Source organism: Nelumbo nucifera, chromosome 7 (assembly GCF_055504915.1).
Source record: "Nelumbo nucifera cultivar China Antique chromosome 7, China Antique-T2T, whole genome shotgun sequence".
In the NCBI taxonomy this organism is placed as follows: Eukaryota; Viridiplantae; Streptophyta; class Magnoliopsida; order Proteales; family Nelumbonaceae; genus Nelumbo; species Nelumbo nucifera.
In genome coordinates, this window is record NC_142655.1 from 57,301,323 (window position 1) to 57,323,750 (window position 22,428).

General features: G+C 37.0%; 2 protein-coding genes across 2 annotated transcripts; both read right to left on the reverse strand.

Annotated features, from left to right (window-relative positions):
* Positions 1–504: 504 nt before the first annotated feature.
* LOC104599717 (Pectin lyase-like superfamily protein) lies at positions 505–3,618 on the reverse strand. The gene is made up of 3 exons (XM_010262380.3): positions 3,282–3,618; positions 2,959–3,186; positions 505–1,672 (listed from the first exon to the last, which is right to left on the reverse strand). The coding sequence occupies exons 1-3, from the start codon at positions 3,474–3,476 to the stop codon at positions 629–631; spliced, it is 1,467 nt and encodes a 488-aa protein (XP_010260682.1). The 5' UTR covers positions 3,477–3,618; the 3' UTR covers positions 505–628.
* A 3,736-nt stretch (positions 3,619–7,354) lies between these two features.
* LOC104599718 (membrane magnesium transporter-like protein) lies at positions 7,355–18,144 on the reverse strand. Its single transcript, XM_010262381.2, has 4 exons — positions 17,935–18,144; positions 17,753–17,805; positions 17,548–17,648; positions 7,355–7,753 (listed from the first exon to the last, which is right to left on the reverse strand). The coding sequence occupies exons 1-4, from the start codon at positions 18,005–18,007 to the stop codon at positions 7,660–7,662; spliced, it is 321 nt and encodes a 106-aa protein (XP_010260683.1). The 5' UTR covers positions 18,008–18,144; the 3' UTR covers positions 7,355–7,659.
* Positions 18,145–22,428: the final 4,284 nt, after the last annotated feature.

Genomic DNA, 22,428 nt, shown 5'->3' on the forward strand with positions numbered 1-22,428 from the left:
GGTGCAAAACAGACCAAAAGAACAAGGCCTTCCTCTATTTCCTGTGATAACAGCTCTTTTTCTTCATTAGCTACTCCATCATCTGATGAATCCTCTAATGATGTATCGTGTAACCAATTCCGGCCCATCTCTCAGCCCATTATTTGAGTCTGCTTACACTAGGCCATCAACTCTCTCTCTCTCACACATCAAGGTGTACATGGGGCCCACTATCCATACCATGGAGAGCCTGCATTTACAGGATTTCCATGCCTCCTATTTGGAGGGGTAACAACTAACAATTGATGGACCATTTTGCCTTGATGCAAAAGTATTAATTGCTATCTGGAACTGTTAGGGCTCTATTGCAATGAACTGTTAGGGCTCCATTGTTTGAATTTGAACTACAGATTTAAAACATATATACAAAATGAGCCTCTCTGACTCTCTCCAACTGTAACTTTTCGTGAGTTTGCTAGCAATTGTGGACTGATCAGCAAGTTGTATTCATTAATTTGAGCATGGTTTTCGACTTTGATTGCTCATGAATTGACTATTATGTATGGATTTGTCATGTATACAAAATCGAGACACAGAACCCAGATTTCCCCCACAAAAAAACCAGCAAATATTTCATTTAACACATATTTTACATCAGAAAGCTCCTCTCACCTCTTCTTAGATCTTGATCAACAACCATGGAAACCACCCCATCAACAGCTTTGTCGCTCTCCACAACCACGATATTGTTGGACACATTTGTGACTGCATGAGCTGAGAAAACTGATCCTCCTCGACTGTAAAACGAGTACTGTAGGTTACATATCCTATTTGGAAACACCAGCAACGATGAGAAATCAGCCACCCATTTGGTCCCATTTCCAGCTACTGTTAGTTTACCCACTGTCGACTTCAGTGCCATTCCATTGACATTGTTCCGATCGATCACAACTTGATCAACATCTGTGAATTGCCCATCCAATTGCACAATTGGGTTCATATGGTTTGGATCTCCAGAGAACATGTTGTCCACAATGTTCAGTCCTGAGATCTGTCCTCTAATGGACTTCAGAACAATGTTGGCATCGCCTAAGAAAAATGCATTACTGACATGGACTTGAACTGGGTCTTCCATCACTATTGCAGTGTAGTCCAAGTAGCAATTATCTATCCTAGTCTGTGACAAGCCACCCAGTTTCACTTGTATTCCTATTCCACCAAAATATGTAGCCTTGTTGTAACAATGTACCCCAGTGAGGATGTTGGCCTGACCGCGTAGGACGACGCCGACTCCGGCCGAGAAGATGGCGACGTCAGTGACTGCATTGTCATTGCTAGCAAGATCAATTGCTGTCCCTGAAAACCATCTCTCACCTTTGTCTCCACCGATTGTTAGGTGTTGCCCAAGGAAGGAGCCTGAGATGAAGGTCTCATGGCCCCTCTGCACAAGGATACCTTCGGTTGTGAAGTGGATGATGAAGCAATTGTTGATGCGGATCCTTGCAGAATCCACGACATAAATTCCACCCCCTCGATAGTTTGAATCCAGGAGCAGGTCTCGGAAGGTGATGTCTTCATAGTAGATCCCTACATTGTTTTGGGCTGATTTCTGATCGGCCATGGTTGACCATAATTCTATGAGATGCTTGTCACCTGGGAAAGTATCTGATGCTCGCAATGTCCCTCCTTGCACCTGAAGAACAGTTGTTAAGAATATCCTTCACTATCACTTAGATCTAAAAATCCAATTAACAATTACTTCCGAGGGGTAAGGTTTAATTTTATGTCTCCCTCTCCCATTCCCAGTGATTATTAAAAAAATTTTTATTTTTCCTTAAGAAATATGTATCTTTAGGTTCACCTCTGAAGGGGGAAAAACAGTTGCAATATCTCTGATTTTCCTCTTAATGGGGATCTGATGGCCATATAACATAACAACATTTTTGTTTATCGTTGGTGCCATATAACAAGGATCCTTTCTGCTCCATTAATATATGGATCTGTGCCTGATCTATGTAATATATGATCCTCACATTGCACAACTAATTTGAATTGCCCATACCCCACAGTACAGTCAACCCAGAACTATTTCAGTCAAGAGTGGTACTGTATTTTGTTTGGTGATTGCCCACAGTACAACAAACAATCCAGAACTATTTCTATCAAGAGTACTGTTTAGGATTCAAAGATAAATGCATTTTGTCCCTAATTTGGATTCTGTTCAAAAGAAAAGAAAAACAAAATGAAAAAAAAAAAAACTTGCTCTACCATTCTTATATATAATGTGAGAAAAGTAACCCTAATCAGAAATAGTAGTTCTTTTCTATGATGGATCGTGGTGGCTTTCTCTTTAACAGAACAAGACAGGCTGTCCAATATATATCCTGGGTTTTCAACCTGGGTCTGGGTGTATGCTATGTATCAACCATCTAAGAAAGTAGTTCCAATCAAAAGCAAAGAGAAAGCAGGTAATACCAACCACCAACTCCAGAACTAAATCAGAGACGAAAGCTCTGAAATTTCTCAAACAACAATGGAGTATCTCCAAGGTTGTTTGAAATCACATAGGACGTTCCAAAAGTTCAGTTTCCATCTTCTTTAACGGGTTTTCTGTCTTCATCATGAGAATATATACTTTTTTGTGTTGGTGATTGGGCTCTTTATTAAAAGCAGGTTTTTAACTTTTAAAAGCTTACATGGGAGAAATAAAGAAACCAATTGCAAGAGGAGAAAAGCTAAAGAAAGTGTTTATTTCATTGTTTATGCATAAAGGTCTGAAAAAAAAAAAAATAATAGTATCTTCTGGGCTTACAAGAAAGCAAAGCTGTAAGATAGTCAAAGTTTCAGAGTCCCAAGTCTTTATTTGAATCATTCGATGCTCCTTTGTGAGAGAAATGAGAATGCAACTACAGATCGAAGCTTTTAAAGCATTTATTTGCTAAAATGCGCCAAATAGAGAGAGAGAGAGAGAGCTCTTACCACAACATTGCCTCCACCCTGAGCAGGAAAGCGTATGGGTTTGCTGATCTTATAGTTTCCACCTTGCAAATCAATCAATACACCACCCAAATCATTCACTCCAGGAAGCAAAACCAATCCATTTTGCACTCGAAAAGCATCATCCAGGGCAGCCAGTATGGCATCACTGCTATCTTGCGCTCCTGTTGGGTCAGCACCATATCCAATGGGATAGAATACTCTCCCATTCTAACAAACAACATGATGAAACAACACCATCTCATTCATGAAACCCAACTCATAAATTTCGAAAACAATAAAAAAAAACCTTCAGTTGAACTCACCTTCTTCACACAACTGATGGGATCAGTGCAAGCAGAAACATTCACAGCCCCTGTTGATCCACCAGCGGCTGCCGTTGCTTCAAACCGAGCCTGGTATACTTTCAACGACCGATGGCCTAGGATGGACGACGAAGTAGCTTCTTGCACCATGAACACCAGAATGCAACAAAAAGCTGTAACTGTAATGGGTTTCATTTTTTATGCTTCTCAACATCCAGAGAATTGCATGAGAGAGAGAGAGAGGTCTTTTATTAGATTGTGAGTCTGTGACAGAAAAGCTGCGACTTGCGTTGAGATGTGGTCTATTAATTTGGGGAAGAAACTCCAATTTCCAAAGGTTGCTCTTCCTTTGTTATAGGTATAGGCAGTGAGTTACCAAGAAGCTTCGGATTCTGAATAAATGGTGATAGAGATACATTCCTTCCATTAACAACCAACTTCTCCCCTAGGGAACACACGTTCTATTAACTGTTCTGGTTATGCGGTTATAGTTAGAGTGGCTCACTTTTACTCACAACACACGAGTGACGAGACGAGACTACTTGCTAATGACTTCTCCGTTCTCGGCGCCGGCGACAAACAACCACTGGTTTTATGAGAGTGAGACCTCGAAGTGATGAGGGACGTACAATTTCGGCTCATCAAATAATATGATGACACGTGGAGCGACGAAGTAACACGGTGACACCTCAGCGATACCAGTCCACCGACCTGCCGAGGGGCTACGTACGTAATCTCCTTTTCTAGAAGCAAGTCAGCTGTCTGATATTTTCAAGATCTCAATATACGTCAATGGATTTTATCTTTTCATTGCTTGAATCGGACAGAAGCTTTATCAGCTTTCTCAGAATCCATCTTCAGATGCGAAACCAACTCTGGTCTAGACGGGCTGATGATCTCTGGCATCTATTATGAGGCCCACGGCAGTTTGCCTATATAAGGACCTCACCTTTAGCCTCACAAGGTAGCACGATTAAGCTCTCTAAACTCTCTACTAACTCTCACCTCTCTCTAAGACTCTACACCACTAACTAAAGCATTGAAATGTCCACATCGAGTAAAGTACCCCAAACACTCTGACGTTCTTATTTTGCAATTCGGCCAGACCACCTCATTAACCCTACATCCTAATTGTGCTCCAACAGGAAGAGTTCAGATTGCGCTGCATCACAAATCTCCAGCAGTATTGCTTCAGCTTGAAAAGGCGAATAATATTAGATAGGGTCAAATTTGGGAGGTTCCCAAAGGAATTTTGAGTCTTGACCGTTAATGCTTAATTGCACATGGACTATGGTCTTGTTAGAATTCAAATTTCAAATTAAATCCATTAATTATCACCATTATAATACCATCTATTATGGATTTTTAAATCCTCCATTGATTTTTAAATCCTCCATTGGACTCCACCTACGAGTGTTAGTCCTGTAGTCTCCATTTTGTGATGATTAATGGGAATATTTATGGATTTGATTTGTGTTTATTAAATGGGTGAATTTGATTGTTTGGAAACCACACGCAATGGGTCAATTTTGCTGACATGGCAATTGTTTTTTTCAAAAACAAAACCACCCATGTTTTCGAACACCCCCTTTAACGTTAGTGTTGGTGCAAAGCTTGTAAGTTTAAAATGGATTCTACTGGAGTTCATCATAATAACGAATGGAATGACTTCATCTCATGGAATCTTAGAATTGCTTGGTCATTTCTATAGCCATTGATGAAAGCAATCCGTTTTAGATTTTAAACATGTGGCCTCAAAAACAATGAAAGGAATGAATTACTTCTTTCCAAATTGCCAATGTTGCCTAATTTCCTAGTTAAGTGCAGGATCTAGTGAATATTTACCGACTCTCTTTGGATGGGCAGAAAACCAAATTTCTGAAATAGGTTTTGAACGAATTACATTTTCCATTTGCTTGGTAATTGACTAATTGGTATCGAGGAAATAGAATTCCCTTTTGTGTCTGTGTGTCTGTGTGAAAGAAATTGGTATCCAGGAAAGGAAATAGAATTCCCTTGTGTGTGTGTGTGAGAAAAATGACTTCCTATTTTTAAATTCAAAATTTGCAAGTATTAGCTTTGTTGGGATATTCTTTTCTATTGGTTTTGCTTTGAAGATCAATTCCAACTCTTGGGTCCATTTCCCTTAATTCTTGTTTCTAGACCTCCAACTCATTTGTGTAGAACCCTGTGGAATTCTCAAACTCACCCAAGATTGAATTACTTATCAGAAAAAAAAAAAAAAAAAACTTAGATTGACTGAAACATTAGTTGAATGCTAGAGAATAGGAAATAGTGGCCTAAGATGCAGTTAATTGCTGCTATAATATGCCAAGTCATAAGTCATGACAAGTCCCAAATGCAATGGGATTCCCAGCTGCAAGCTTTTTGGGCATTACAACCACAGGAAATCAAATCATTCGCTTGTTTGTTCAAGTAGAAAGGGACCCAGATCGGGTTGCATACGCCCCTTCTGATGGATCTTCAACCTCATTCTGTAACTGTGTCCCTCCTAAAAAGAGATTTTTCTATTTCTTTATAGAGAAACTCCAGTGTGAAGTTAAGTTTTCATGATCAAATTACCCTTGAATGGTGAGTTAGAGGAAAATTGGTCTTTTTCAGTTTTCAATTTTCTTGTTTTTTTTTTTTTTTGCTTTTTAGTGTTTTGTTATTATTTTCAATGTTTTTTTTACATTTTTCTATTTTCTACAATCTATAAATTTTCCTGTATCTTTTGTTATTTATTTGCAATTTCTGTGTTTTTTCTATAACTTTTAGTATTTTTTTCTACAATTTTTATTTTCTGATTTTCTTTTTCAATTTCTATAGTTTCTATAATTTGAAAATAATTTTTTATTTTGTTTGCAATTTCTATAATTTTCTATACATTTTTTGTAATTTCTATGTTTTTAATTTTTTTGAACTTTTCCTTTTTTCATGTCTAAATATTAAAATGGTAATATATTAACACCCGTTAGTTTGTTTAATGTCAAGTTAGTAACATGGTGAGTTTTAGACATTTTGAAAAGTTATGGTGAGTTTAAGAAAAATGCTGAAAACTCATGGTGAGTTTTAGACAAATTCCTTTTCTGGTTTAATCACTCTTATCATTCTCGCCAATATATTCTTCTCAACTTTTCGTTTTTATATCCTTTCTTCCTGCCCATGATCTTTCCTGGTATGATCATTCAACTGATTTTCCTGGTGTTTACATTTTTTGTTTTAATTCATTCAGGGGCCCAACAGCTCCCCGTGGCGTTTCAAGTTTTTAAAATCAACACTCATCATTGGCCTACAGTTGGGTAAAGAAAGCATAATACGTTTTTGCACATCAACTCTATAGTGGTTATTCTCAGTGAACACTTCATTATTCTCTATCGCCTTGGTGTTGGACTAATTTTAAATTTTTGCAGCATCCAACTTTCAATTTTTCTTGACCCCATCGATGCCCATAGCTTAGCATGAGTATCATAAAAAATTTGAAAAATAGGACGAAGAAAGAATACGCTTTTTTTCCTTTCAGAAATCCAATCTTTCTTATAAAAAAAGTGCTTCTTCTAGTTTCCTAAAGCAAAAGGGGCTGCATTGGGTTTAGGAAGATATTTAGCTGCATTTGAGGTTACAAACAAACGGATCTTGACAGATTCATGGGACATGGGAGTATTTAGCATAAATATGAGGAAAAGTTTTAAGTTTTTTACCCTAATAATAATAATTATTATTATTATAATAAATATGAAGGGAGATTTAAGTTTTAGGCTCAAAATACATTTGGAGTAGGTGCCAACTTGAAATTGATACCAATTCACAGGGCGGGTAATGTGGATTTTTGCCATTTTAAATGTTTATAGATTAGCAGTGTCATTCAGAAATCTGCATTAAACTTGTCCGTACTTTTCCGTAATAATAATGATAATAATAATAATTGATAAAACGTTTTCCTCATGGCCCAGTTACCGCTAACTCAAACCCTAAACGCCTCTTATCTGATCCCTACCTTTTCTTTCAAACTTCAAACACAGCCTAAGGCCCTCCCTGCATAACAATTTATCTACAAATAAAACAACCCCATATGCGCGTAATATCTGAGCTTTTAATTTCGTGACAAAGTTAACCATGAAATACACCAGATAATTGGCTGCTCACTTAAATATCCTAGAAGAAAATAAACAAAAGCTAATAACCAATGAAGTGTAAAATTACATCCAGAGCAGCATCACATCACCTATCTCAGAGGAGCACAAACAATAAATAGAAAATTTTCTTAGCACCAAATTAAACACCCCCCACCCACCCAAAAAAAAAAAAAAAAACCGAAAAAGGGAAGGGAAAACTCAGCAGTCAGAACATGTGATTTTATCTAGGTTTAGAAGAAGACTCAACGCTTCAGCTTCAAATCCATTTTGGAGGGAAAGACCTTGCCGCGATGGTTAAAGACCATGAAGTCTAGATTATCAGGCAAAGAAACTATCCTGCATTGCAGAATAAGATACCCTTTGTTAGATAACCACTATTGACAATTAGAATATCCCATATTTGATAATTGCCAAACAATTATTCAACATGAAGCGCAGACAAACATTTCACACAATCTCAACCAGAACAATTATCAAGTAACCAAAAATATTCACCAGTAAACCATGGTAGTCAATTCTTCAAATGCATCATTTTGTATTTGGGCCTGGCAAAGTTTAACACCTCTGAACCAGGTCCTCCCCTAGGACAACTTTGAAGGGCAGCCAATCAAATGATGCCTTCTTCTCTAATTGCTAATCCCCATTCTAGAGGAGCTTATGCATTACAGTTTGAGTAAAGAAAAAGGATTTACAACTTGAGACCCCAAGTTTTCAATGAAATGGAAAACGGAATATATCAAAAACCATTTGTTCTTTTTATTTTTTAATTTTCAATTAGCTGACCTCATATAGTTGGGATAAGGCTTGGATTATGATGAATTTTCCCATATCAAATTTTCAAAGCATTTGACAGGTTGTAAAGAATGACAAAGAACATAAAAAGGAGACAGATCTATGATAAGAATAGATGCACATAGTTTGTTGATATAATTAAGCTACATTCACTTAAGCTTGCGAGAACATTGAGAGGCAACATAAACAGCGAAAATATTCTTTTATGGTAAATCAAAAGAGAATATTATTAAAAATAAAAAATATTACATGGAATGACAGTATAGATGAGAAGTCACCCAATAAAGGAATACAGCGAACTGGAAATACTTGAGGCTCAGTTTGGGAAGAGCGCAAATACAAATATGTATGGTGCAAAGCCTTGTATACAGTATTTCTAAACCTTGTATTTGCACTGTACATATCTGTATTTGTATTCTTCCCATACTGATTCTAAAAGATCAACAGCTACAACAAAGGCATCACTACCACTACTTCAACAAGTGCCCACTTGGGAGGGCTTTTGGGATGTGACTTCTGGCATTCCAAGTTGGGCCTCCGGAACACTGGTGCTCAACCAAAGTGGCTCATTTAACACAACTCACCCCAAATGCAGAAGCCATTCTAAACAGGGCCTAAGAATGACTAAATCCAAAAAGCCTGGATCTCCTGCAAGCAAAAACTCTTATGCACATCCAGATGCACATCGGGAATATCTCCCAAACATGAATGTGAAATTCATAGGGAGATGTTCCCATTCCCAATGTGCAACTGGATGCTCCTTTCAGTGTGTGCAAAGATTTTGCTTGCAGGAGACCCCAATGCCTATCCAAAAGCATCTTGACACACCTCTGAATGTTCCTTAAAGACCAACACTCTCTTTTTGATCTCCTACAAAGATTCTTCTGCTTCTTTCCTTCTATACACCCCCCCCAAAAAAAAAGAGCAATCTACAGAAAATCTTCACCTTTCTACTTCCTGGAATGCTTGGCTAACCAGAAATGATTTCTTCAGGATTATATGGTACCTTCATCTGCAACTTTAATAATTTAAAGAAGAATCTAGAAAAAATAGCCACCTCACTGCAATGAATGAATGAGTGCCTGAAACGTTCTTCATTTTCTCTACACAACAAATGTTGCCATATGAAATCCTTTTTTTTTTCAAAAGATCAGTTAAAATGTTTGTCCTTGTTGATGAAGAGTGGCCATGGGTCCTTGTTTGTTAACACTCAACATGTTGGAAAATACAGTGGCCATGTGATAAACCACATGTTGATAGAAAATTGGTTATTTCTATGCCACACTTTCACACACAATCTAGTTCAATAAAAAAAAAATTATTTGGTTGTTTGTTTCCTGGAAAATATTTTTCACAAGCACAGAGAAACTACTATTATTGGATTGTGCTCTTAGTAGGTCAATGGAAAGCCAATTTCGCTTGGTGTAGGCTGGATGATCAAGTGATGAGATCCTTGGTCAGTGAGACACTTGTCTCAATCTGGAGGGGCTTGAATTGGTCTATTGAATGTCTTGCTCCCAACATGCAAATCAGTTACGTTCCTCACCTCAAAAATAGGGAAAGAAATGTTGGGTTAGACCTCTATATGTCATCTCAGAATGCTGGAAAACGTGTGAGAAAACAGACCCACGAAGGGCAAGTAGCCTCCAGTTAATTCAGCCCAATTCGGATTAGAAAGCTCCCTTCTGCACAGTGCACTAGTGGACTGTGTGGCTTGGATCCTCTCTTCTATTTTCTCTTGCAGGTTGGACCACTGATCTCAGATGTCTTACAGGGAAGAGCTGCACTCTCACCATCTTTCACATGCAACTAACCTAGCAAAGGCTTCACTTTAGTGGGAATAGGGTTGCCCCAAACAGCCCTAAGATCATATCACTCCACTTGGTTACAAATCAACACCTTATAATTTGATCAAACAGTGAACATCCCATTTCTGCACTCCTTTCACCATCCTATAGCATTCTCTCTTGTAAAATCTATTCAAGCTCCAGCTTACCAAGTAAAATAATGCGTTCCTCAATCTCTCTATCCAACAAAAGTCTCCAAAATATGGAACACAACACCACCTGATTTCCCCTGACTTCAGCATTGAGAATTTAAAATATCTTTAATGTTCCTTGTCCAAAAAAGGGACAGCCCAGTGCATGAAGCTCCCACCAATGTGGGGTCTGGGGAAGGATAGATGTATGCAGCCTTACCTCTGCATAGGCTGTTTCCAAGATTTGAACCCTGGTCACCCAGGTCACAATGGAGCAACCCAACCATTCTGCCAAGGCCCACTCTCAAAAAAATAATATCACTGTGTAATCAGTGGTAGAAAAGTAAAGCATATCCAACCCCAAATCTACTCTAAATCGTAGTTTGGCGATTTTCATTTCACTAGCAACTTGATTTCACCTGACCACACTAGTTGCAGCTTACCCCCTTTAATTTGGTACAAGCAATTTTAAGCCTTTACCTTTCTTTCATTTCTTTCTGTTCAAATAGGTATTCAAAGCTATCTAATGAAAACCATCATCATGAAGAAAGTTATTGAAATCAAATACACCAATCTGAATCCCCTAACCCTTTGATTTTGAAGAACACTCAAGTCTCGATCACATAAATCACTGTTGCCTGCCTCACTTTGCACATCTTTTGCTTCATACCTGAATAGAAACAGAAACCTTTTCTTTACATCAAATTACCTTTTTGGTAAGATACACTGAATTACCTAACATAGCTGTCAAGGCATCTAGGTGATTCTAGGTGACACTGGGGAACCTAGTTGCCTGGTCGCCTAGGTGGGCACCTAGGCAATAAGAATTTTATAATATAAAGAACTAACTTTTGGCTAGTTCCCTGGATTTATATACCATTCGGCATGCATATTAATTGAAAAAAAAAATAGCAATCATCATATTTAAAGATAAAAATCTTTTAAATATGTTAATTTCATTATTTTCAAAAATAATGCTACTATAATAAGTATTTAATAGAGCAATGTCATATCAATTAGCAACTAAATAAGGTTATTAACTTTATATGATAAAAATTCAAGATGGAAAGTAAAATAGAATTATAGAAAAAAAGGATGCATTTGCAATTTTATTTAATTGGAGAGAGAGAGAGGGAGAGAATAGGAAAAAAAACTCTCTATACTTCTATTCTTTCTTTCTTTCTTTTTCTCTCCTCAAAACCCTTTAATCTTTTCAATGATATGTAGTATATAATAGAATGTATCACACACATATTAATAAGACACAGGAATATAAATGATAATAAAATAAGGTGCCCGCCTTAGCGTTTTTGTTGCCTAGGCAGGTCCTAGTTGCCTAGACAGGCAGCTAGTTGCTACAAGTCAAGGTGTTTGGGTGAGGCACCCAGCCAAGGGTGCCTAATCGCCTAGGTATTTAAGCACTATGTTGGAATGGAGTAAAATCATCCAGTCTAAGAAAACATGAAATTACATAATCCATATTCAAAGTAGATGAGATGACACACTCTGAACTGAATGGTTCCCAAAAAACATAAAAATTAGGGATGCAACTTGGGCAGGCTTGGGTTGGCCTTTTGTTAAAATTTGGATGGGCCCAGTCCAAAGGCCCGAGCCTGAAGCAGTGTAAAATGCTAACTTGGACCAACCCAAGTTGCCCCTAATAAAAATACCAGAAACATGGAAATACCACAAGTTAAAGAAGTTGAGATAACCAGAAACATGAAAATGAGGCCTAAGAGGAATAGGGGAGGTGTGGAATCAATATGAAAATACCGCACGATATATTTCATCACTTATTAGACACTGCTAGAATTATTAGAAAAGCACCCTTTAGGTCACTAGAGCCATAGCCACTAAAGAAAATAAATAGTGCAATTAGAGAAAGAAGATAAAATTTTATAATAAATGTTAACATTACTATTTTCTTTTATTCTTTCTTTTTTGAAATGGTAAGTGTGGTGGTATTAGTGTCAAAGGCATGGTGGTCATACCTTTGATCCTGTACAAGGCACCATACTTATAGAGAAGTAACATTGGTAGTTGTTTTTTTTCAGGTGAGTAACTAAAACAATTCATTAAGAATATACAAAGATACAAAAACAAAATGTAGCTTTATGGTTTACTGCTAAATTGACATTCAAGTGGTCAAGCCAAATACAAAATCCTTTGCATCAAAATAAAGGATGGATTGAAGGAGACTCGAAAATAATCATAGACAACCTCCGATGAAGAATCAACCCATCATTTTTTATATTGATTCTAATAGAGAATTGCAGGGAGATTCCAGAAGCAAACATCCAAATAGATTACTCCCATGCATATAGGGATGCTAGCCAATTGGCAAATTGATTGAATAATGTAGGATGTAGCTGATCTATCAATTAATAGAGATATATAGATATTTATGGATGCGCTACACTCCCCCACCACCCCCACCCCCCCCCCAAAAAAAAAAAAAAAAAAAAAAACAAATCTGTAGCCTTTGTTCACTGATTTGTACCAAAAAAAGAAGGAAAAAAAAAGAGAAAAACCCCAGCATCTTTTAGAGATCAGGACCAATTGATAACAAGGCCATAGAAGCTCCTAAAGCTACTCCCTCTTCTTTTCTTATCATTCCTATAAAAAGCAGCATTTGACCAGGACAGATCCAAGAGGCCCCCAAGCCCACCACTCCATCCAACAATGGGCATGAACTACCAGTAGAAAACAAAGGTTAGCCTTGGGAACAAGAGCCAATGCCCTGATCAAAAACAGAGAAACACGTTTTTCCTCAAGATATTGTAAAAATAATCCTAAGCCGGTTAAAATCTCCTAGCCAAGCCAAATTACTAAGCCTTGGGAAAGGCGTGGACCCTACTTGTCCTGACCTGGATAGTTTAATCTAGCAATCATTTAGCTTCCAGGTGGAAAGAGTGAATACAATCATTGCTTGAGTCTTCTCAAAGAGAAGAAAGTTTTAGAGTTGCCCATATCTCCATCAAGGAGAACCTGTACCAAAAAGAAATAAGTATGGGTGTGTTACTTGCAATTAATAAGTATGTGAAGGACATTCATTACAAATGGAAAAAGTTAGCGTTCTCTCAACTGAACATAAAGAAAGCCTGGGCAACATAGAATAGGAGTTCTGGATGACACCCTAAGAAAAAGGGGGCTGGATTAAAGGATAATCATCAGTAGTTCATATCTCTCAATTAGAAATGGTCTCATTCATATATGGCATGCTCCTTTTTTTTTGAAGAGTAAAGAGAAAGATTTCATTAAAAAAGAAGAAGATAAAGTACATCCTGTGAGGTGTCAAGATGACACCCAAATAGATAAATCTACACAAAAAACTCAACAATACAAACTGAAGTTCAAGAAGACCCCAGAACCTCACCCAGTTACACCTATATTCTGAAGACCCCTTTCCCACAAAATGACCAGATCCTCTATCATTCCTTCTGCATTTAACTCCACCCACTCTCCACTGACCATCTCCCACATTTCATCCCTCGTACTCACATCAAAACTTTCTATTTTCGCTTCCTGTGACAGAACCACCTCTGGTTTGTGTTTTCTTATTAGGTTCTTATCACAGTCCTTCTTTCCCCTTCCCTCTGACCCCTCACATTGCAACTTAACTACATTCTTTCCCCCTCCACACCCCCTCCCCCGATTTCCTTAAACTCTCAACTCTCCAACTCCTCACTCTTCCTCTTCTACCCCAGCCATTGTCCTTCTTGATTTTCTCCTTTTACTCTTTTCTCCTCTCTTTTATTTTTTTCAAACTGTTCAAATGCTAACATCGCATAACTCTCCCCACCCCCCAAAAGAACAATGCAAGGGATTTGCCCACCGTCACCTCCCTTTCTATTAGCTTATTAGTTATCACTTCTTAGAGCAATTTCATTACTTTCTTGTTCTTCAAACCTCACCTCTACCTCCCTTTCTATTAGCTTATTTGCCCACCGTCACCTCACCTCTACCTCCCCCCCCCTCTAGAAACCCCTCCCCTTCACCCACCTCTCCATCCTTGGCACCAACTTCTCTAGAGGATAACCCCGAAAATCTTCCTTTCCTGTTATAAACCATGTTCTGCCCATTGCCTCCTTCTGACCCAATCGAGTGCTTTGTCTTCTGGCCACCTTCCCTCTCCTCTTCTCCTACCCTCTTCCTTACCTCCATTCCTCTCTTCTCTGTTGAGCCACTAGAAGATAATGGATCAGAAGGGCTTACCTCTTTATTGTGCAAGCCATCAACAATCACCTCTAATGCTTGCTGAGAGGGATTAACCTGAACTGCCACTTGACTCCAACTCCCTTTTGAATATTGAAAAACAATCACTTGTTCCTGCACTCTGACTCTTTGACCTCCAATGTTCTCCTCTTGATTCTCGAGGTCAACCTGTTGCTCACTGTTGCTCGTTGCTTGCTGTAGCTCGCTGTGACACCTACGAGTCTTCTCAACTCCTCTTACTCTCAAACCTTCTTGTTTCTGTCATACCTTGTACCACCCACACCCGTTCCTCTTTCACATTCTCTTTTTTCCTTTCTTCGAGATATCTGAGCCTCCTCATTTTTTCTCCTTTTTTCCAATTATATATGCCTCCCTCTTAAAACTCCCAACCCCTTGGGTTGGTTCTTAACCACTTGAATCCCTCAATTGACAAAATACCCTCTACCACATGTTCCTCTTCGCTTCCCCAGATTTTATTGCTTGACTCTTGGACTTCTCACCTCCCTACTACCTCTCCCCCTCCACGTGTCCCCCAACCTTAAAACTTTCCTCAACTAACTCCTCTAAAATTCCACCTTTACCTCTCGAGCTCTCCACCTCAGCATCTTCTTCTTCCTGCAATCGACCCTTCAGCTCTCCTCTTCTGCTTTTGAAATCTTCTCTTCCCTCTTTGTGTTCATATCAGCTTCCTTGTTCACATTTACCTTACCTGATCTTAAAAATGTTCCATCCTCCCCTTCCACAACTAGTCTCAGCTCATACCTCTCCCCTGCAAATTGTAACTCTAATTTACTTGGAATGTCTGGGACCTCCTTCACCTCAATCTATCCCAGATTTGCTGTTGTCATCATACTTCAAAAACTTCTCGCATTGACAACCTATTTCCTCGAAGATGAGAATACTTCAGGCATGGAGTGGAATCCCCTTAACATCAATCCACACCGCCCTCCTTCTTTCAAAGCTCAACAGGCTTGCTGCCAGGGACACAACCTAGATGCAAATCAAACTCCCTTTCCTTTGAAGATTCTAGCTCCAAAGTCCTTTCCACCATTTCTCTGCTATGAAACATAAAAAAGAACAGACAACCATTCAACTTCCTAATTCCCATTACCCCCTCTTTTCCCCATTCAAGGATCACCAAAGCTTCGACCTTCTCCACATCCAAGTCCAGACCTATGAACCTCCCTACTAAGCTTACCTACAGCACCCTCATGCTCATCCTTTCTTTCATCCTCCCTATTTTTCCTAACATCAACAAAAATCGATGTCCTCATTCCATCTTCCACTGACATCCTTTTCACCATTTCTCCACATCAAAACAAACTGACATCCTTTTCATTTATGGCATGCCCATACTTGTGCAACTCAAGATAAGCTGATCACCAACATTAAAGCAATCATATGATGTTCCAAAAAAAGCATAAATTATCCAAAAGTTAATACCAAAGAGGTAAAACTTATAACCTATGTAATTTTCAAAAAAAAAAGAAAAAAACTTATAACCTATGTTACCCAGGTGGGGCATGGGCATGGCTGATAAGGTATCAAATACAGAAATTACACTAAAAGCTTAAGTATCTGGCACAGCTAGGGCTGCAAGTCGGGCTGGGTTAGGTCGGGTTGAGGCCAACCCTAGCCCAACCCTAAGTTCTAAATCCCAACCCTAACCCAACCTGATCTTCAATCCGACCAACCCAACCCTAACCCTAACCCTAACTAAATTCCTTCAACCCTAACCCAACCCAACCCAACCCGAAGCCCAACCCAACCTTCTTCCCATCCCTTAAAACCTCATAAATTTCTCGATTTTAGATCTTAACTCAACTTTCACTACATATATTAATCCTATGTTTCATTAATATTTGTTTGTTGACGTTTTTTTTTGAAACACAATTCAGAAAAACAAGTGTTAGAAATAACCATAGTTTATTATGAGTTATGGCTTACGCTAGATCTTTCTTGGGCGGCAAACAACATAGAGGAGATGAAGAATAAAATTTTCAAAAAAACATAAAGTAATATTATTAAGGTTTTAATCTTTCTAATTACGGTTAAGTGAATTGATTATCTTAAAAGAAATACATGATACTATGTGGTGGGGGCTATACAAATATCATGCATCTAAACAAATCAATGTATGTTATATATTACATATAACATATATTTATATATGACATGTACTATAGAGTCGGGTTCGGGTTGGGTCGGATTGGCTAAGGGGTCAACCCTAACCCAACCCGAAGTATAGTCGGGTTCATGAATTTCAACCCTAACCCTAACCCGAACATCAAACCAACCCATTTTTTTGGGTTGGGTTCAGGACAACCCGGCCCAAGTTGCAGCCTTAGGCACATAGCACCAATATGTAGGTATATGGATATCATAACTTTAGTAAAGGAACAAACATACAATTATGTGATCTTTGAATCTATCTATACTAATATTCTAAAATGCAGTTGTCTACATCAGATTCTTCATATTGTTTCCCAACCCTTTTAGAATTTTGTTCTTTTTTAATTTTAAAAATTTAATATTAATTATGGGGCTATATAAGCTACCCACAACCAATTCAGTTAAGAAACTGAATGTAACATGAATATCTTTTTAACACCACCCCGTGCATCGCGTGGGTCTCTTCTAGTACTGTATTCTAAAATGCAGTTGTTCGCGTCAGACTCCTCATATTGCTTCTCAACCCTTTTAGAATTTTGTGGATTTTGTAAATTTTTTAAAAAAATAAAAATCAAATGTGAGGCTATTTAAGCTCACTCATAATCAATTCAGTTAAGAAACTGAATGTGAAACGGGTATCCTTGTAACACCAGTCCATGCAATGCACCGGTCCCTTCTAGTTCCTTAAGTCGGTACTAGATGCAAAGAATAACATTTTAAGCTGACATTAGCAAAGCATCTACCGAGGATACATCTTATACAAGTACAATTCTAATTCAAAACATAGATACGTCGATTCCTGAATTTACTGCTCTTAATCAACGATAGTTTCTCTACTGGATATGACAAAGACACAACCCTAATTGACGATGCAACAGCGTCCCATCAAAAGTAAAATAATTGCTCTTTTATTAAAAAATTGACTGAAGAAATTAACTATCTCGGAAAATAATAATGGATTTAAAGGCCAAACCTGTTCTCTTCTGAATAAGGAAGTATCGAGAGGAACTTCCCGGGAACAGTTAGGGCCGCCCACATACAGAAAACTAACCCTAAAAGCAGTTCACCGACCACCTGCAATTCCCGTATAAGCACCAGATCCATCGATACAAAAATAAAAAAGGTGAACAAATACATAAATTAAGAAAACACTGAACAAAGTAGGGCTATGATTTTACATTCATCGGGAGTCCCGAAAACTCTTCCTCCAGGATCTTCAGCAAGCTTCTATCTGCAGCCAAATGGAACTCACTTAGCCGTAGAATCCCTAATCTAACTGTTTCACGATGTTCCAAAACCCTAATTGATTCATTCATGAAAAATTGATCATAACAATAACGAAGGAGGATCAGGAGCTTACATTGAATGGTAGAATAAGCGGCGTGAGCCAGAATTAACACACCAAACACTCCAATCATGAATCCAAAACTCATCTCTGCGGATTTCTTTTTGCTTTTTATGATTTTTCTTCGTCACAGCTCCGGGTCTATCGTCTGACGAAACGCGCGGAGATTTTTGAGACTTTTACGCAGAAGAAGACACAGAGGAGAGGCTGCCGAAATTCGATATTTCGAGCTCTCTTCCCGTTTTCCTCCTGGCCCAACTCTAAAAAGTTTAACCGGTCCAAAAACACCCGGGTCGAGCAGAAGTGTTGCAGCGGTTGGGGTGGATACGAGCCGAACCAAGATGAATATTGGATTGACTCTTCCGAGCTTAGGACAAAACAAATATTTGATTTATTTGAGCCCGGTTCAAAGAAAAAGGTAGGGTTCAAGTATGGCCTCTCAGCTCAATTTGATTTTGGTTGGCTCGAGTTCCACATTAACCGAACTCAAATTCAAGTTTGAACTCAATACTTATCCTACTCGTTTAACATTTAAAAACCACAATAATTTATATTATTTATATATAAAAATATGAATGAAATGTGAAACTTTTTTTTAGATAAAAATTATCCTTATTTCTTTGTTTGAAAAAGTCGAAAGATCAGCTTCAATGCTAGATTTAATGGCTACTAAAATGCTCATAATTGTATATTTAGTCCATCTCTAGTGGTAATGTAACTTCAATTATTACTTCCCACCTCATTTAATCCCCTCTCATTAAGTCTTATACTTGAATTATTAACTCTCATTTTCTCCTATTAAATTAAAATTGTCTCAATATTTTTAACAATATAAACCCATATATTTTAAAACTTACTCAAAAACAAAACCATTTTTAATCCAAGTGATGGCTAAGCAATTCAATCATTTGAACCAAATTGGTCAACCTATGAAGTCATAATTAGGTAATAAAATTTTTAAAATATAAATAAATATATAAACTTAAAAAATGTAGAAAAATTAGACACATTTATGATATTTTTATTAATCAAATTAAAAAATAAGTATAATAAACAATAATTATTTTTATTGGTAATGAAAATGAAATACATAATTTAGAACTGACCAAAAATGAATTATTTTACTGTTTGGAAAAGATCAATAGTTCAACTTTTGGGTTAAACATGTTAACACTTAATGTTATAAAAACAAAAAATATAAAAATGAAAAAAAATACATAAATTTTGCAAAAAAAAACATTTAGCCACATGTATAATATCATATATCTATCATATTAAAAAAAAGTAAGTGACATATTAGAATTATTTTTATGCATAAAAATACAAAAAAAATTATAGAAAAAATTGAAACCATCTATAATTTTATATTTACACTACCATTAAAAATATGAATAAAATTGTGGAACTTTCTATTGACTAAAATACTCATTTTTTAATTAAGACCCTATCTAATTATGAGATTTAAATTGTAAATTGAACTACTACTTTTAACCCCGTTAAATTCCTTTTATTTAAATCTTATATTTTTTGATAAATAAACAAAAAAAAATGATACACCAAAAAAATTAAATATTACAACAAGAATAATCTAGCAAAGCAAATAGGCCTATCAATGATACTTGAAACTTCACAACTCGATCCGATTATCACATATTTGGATGAGGTGTTTATGTAATTAGATTTGGATTTTCAATCCACATCTGATTAATAATAATAAAATATAAAAACAAAAACAAAAACAAAAACAAAAAATACATAAAGTTTATAGAAAATTTTGGATACATTATTACTATCATTATCATCATTTAGAATTAGCGCATACAAAGCATGTGCACACTTACTTGTACATCAAAATTACCTAACTACTCTCATCAAACTAGGGCTGCCAATGGGTCGGTCTAGGTTGGAACCAATTGGAACTGAAATTGACCTAACATGAAATGTTGAGGACCCGGACCTGATAAGGTCTGTAATTTTTGGACACGGAACCAAACTGATCAGTTCTTAGGATAATCGGGTATGACCCGACAAACCCAATTATAAAAAATAAAAAACAAATATTTCTGTTTAATATAATTTATTTATTTATATTATATATCGGGTTGAGTTTGAGTCGGTCTGGGACTAGGTGGAACTGGTTCTAAACCAATAGTAATCAAGACCCTATACCAAGACCCAAAACCGACGGATCGGTTCTAGTTACCAGAATCAGAACCAGCCCAATTGGCTCAAAACCATCAGGTTTGTTGGGTTGGACCAATTGATTGACAACCCTACATCAAACTAAGAAAAATAGTTTGTTTATTTAACATTTAAAATCATAAAATATAAAAAAAAATAGCATGTTCAACTCAAAACTACTAAAAATCTGCAATAATATGTTGAAGTCCACGATCCTAAAACCATTGAAAATAACCAATACGAAAAACTCAATTAGATTTGTGTGCTTTATGAGTCAAGCTTCATATAATTTGAGCTCGGCTCAATGCTAATTAAGATTATACATTGGCCTTAAACTCAGCTCGCAGTTAGACTTAAACTAAGCCAAATTGAGTTTTTGAAGGGACATTGAGTGATATGAAGTTTGACTTAAACTAAGCCAAATTGAGTTTTTGGAGGGACATTGAGTGATATGAAGTTTGACTTAAACTAAGCCAAATTGAGTTTTTTGGAGGGATATGAGTGATCATATCAGTAATCACTTGGGTTCTACTAGTCTACTAGCTAACTATACATTGGGCTTGAACTCAGCTCAAGATTGACTTAAACTAAGTGAAATTGAGCTTTTGGAGGGACACTGAGTGGCCAACCACTATGCATGAGTTTATGGATGGGAATTTTTTTAGGCATAGGGGGCGATGGCTCCCCTTGTCCACAATGTCATTGGATCAGGTTAGGGTCAAGTATATTTGGTTTAGGGTTGGGTTAGGTTTTTAATTCTTTGACCCGAATCGGGTATGGGTTGGGTTCGAGTTTTGGCTGATTCGCCCCATCGGGTCATGATACCTTGCATATATACCAAGTATTCTTGCAATTTTTTTGACTTCTAACTTTATAAGCTTAAAGTTTATTATGTTAATTTTGATTTTCTTCTTTTTTTAATGAAAAAAATAACACCTTAGAATCTATAAAAAAATTCCTTATTTAAATTAATGTATTTTAGGTCTTCAAAATGTGTTAAAAATATATATACGGATCAAGTTAGGTCAGAACTGGGTTAAACCCTATAGGGTCAGGTTGGGTTCGAGAATCATGTATTTATAAGCCAGGTCAAATCGGGTTCGGATTGGAGTGCTGGAGGGTTGGGTTAGAATTGAGGCAAACCTATGCCAAACCCGACCCATTGGCATCCCTACACCTGGCTCTACCCGTGTATGAGTTACTATGCAATCAATCACAAGTAAATGTAGACAATATTTTATATACATGGGTGTATCAATGTACAAAAAACATTGGCATATTTATTTGTGATTGGTATCATATCAACTCATACAGTAGTATGAGCAATAAATTCGAGCTCCTCAACTATTAGGTGTTGCCCAAGTAGCCTAACCTAGGGAGTAAGGATTAGATGAATGTAATAGCTATTTAGTGTGTTGTGGACAAAATAATAACTCTCCCCACTGGTAATAAAATACATGGTACCCACTATGGGCCCCATCATTACCATTGGTTCTAAAACTTGTTGAATAGCTGTTGCATTTAGCTAATCTGAATTCTAACCCAAGAAGGGGGCGGAGCATTAGCTGAATGCAATAGCTATTTAGTGAGTTGTGGAATAAAATGATTATTCCCCGCACCAATAATAAAATACATGGGACATCATCATTGGTTCTACATAACTTGTTGAACAACTATCGCATTAAGCTATTCAAATTCTAACCCAAAAGGGGATGAGTCAAGTTTTATGAGATTTCCTCCCTAAATAATACCACTTCAAAAATTAATACAATATGGTAATGATAGAAAGAAAGAATTTGATGTGCAATATAATGAAGTAGTAATGTAAAGAATGAATATCAATAGTATGAATCAAAACAACTTCACAAAAACAAAAAGCACACCAATGATTTATAAAGGTTCGGCCAAACCCGACCTACGACCTCTCCCCATAAACATCATTTGAGAATTCCACTAAACCAGCTAAACTTTCGAGTGTTAGTAGTGTTCAATCCCTAAACACTAAACAATATACTCAGCTAGAAATTATTAGTCGATCAATTACACTAATAATAGTGAGATATACAAATAAAACACAATAAACCAGCACACCACCTGAGAATTTCACTAAACCAATTGGATTTCTAAGTGTGAGCAAAACCCTTACACCAGTTGGACTTTTGGGTGCCAATAAGACCTTTTATAAGATAGACGACTTATAAGTGTTATCTATACCTTTGTAGTGTATCCTTGAACACTAAACAATACTTATCTAGAAACTATTAATTGATCAATTACAACAATAACAAATACAAATAAAGCACATAATTGTGTGTCTTTGCAACAACT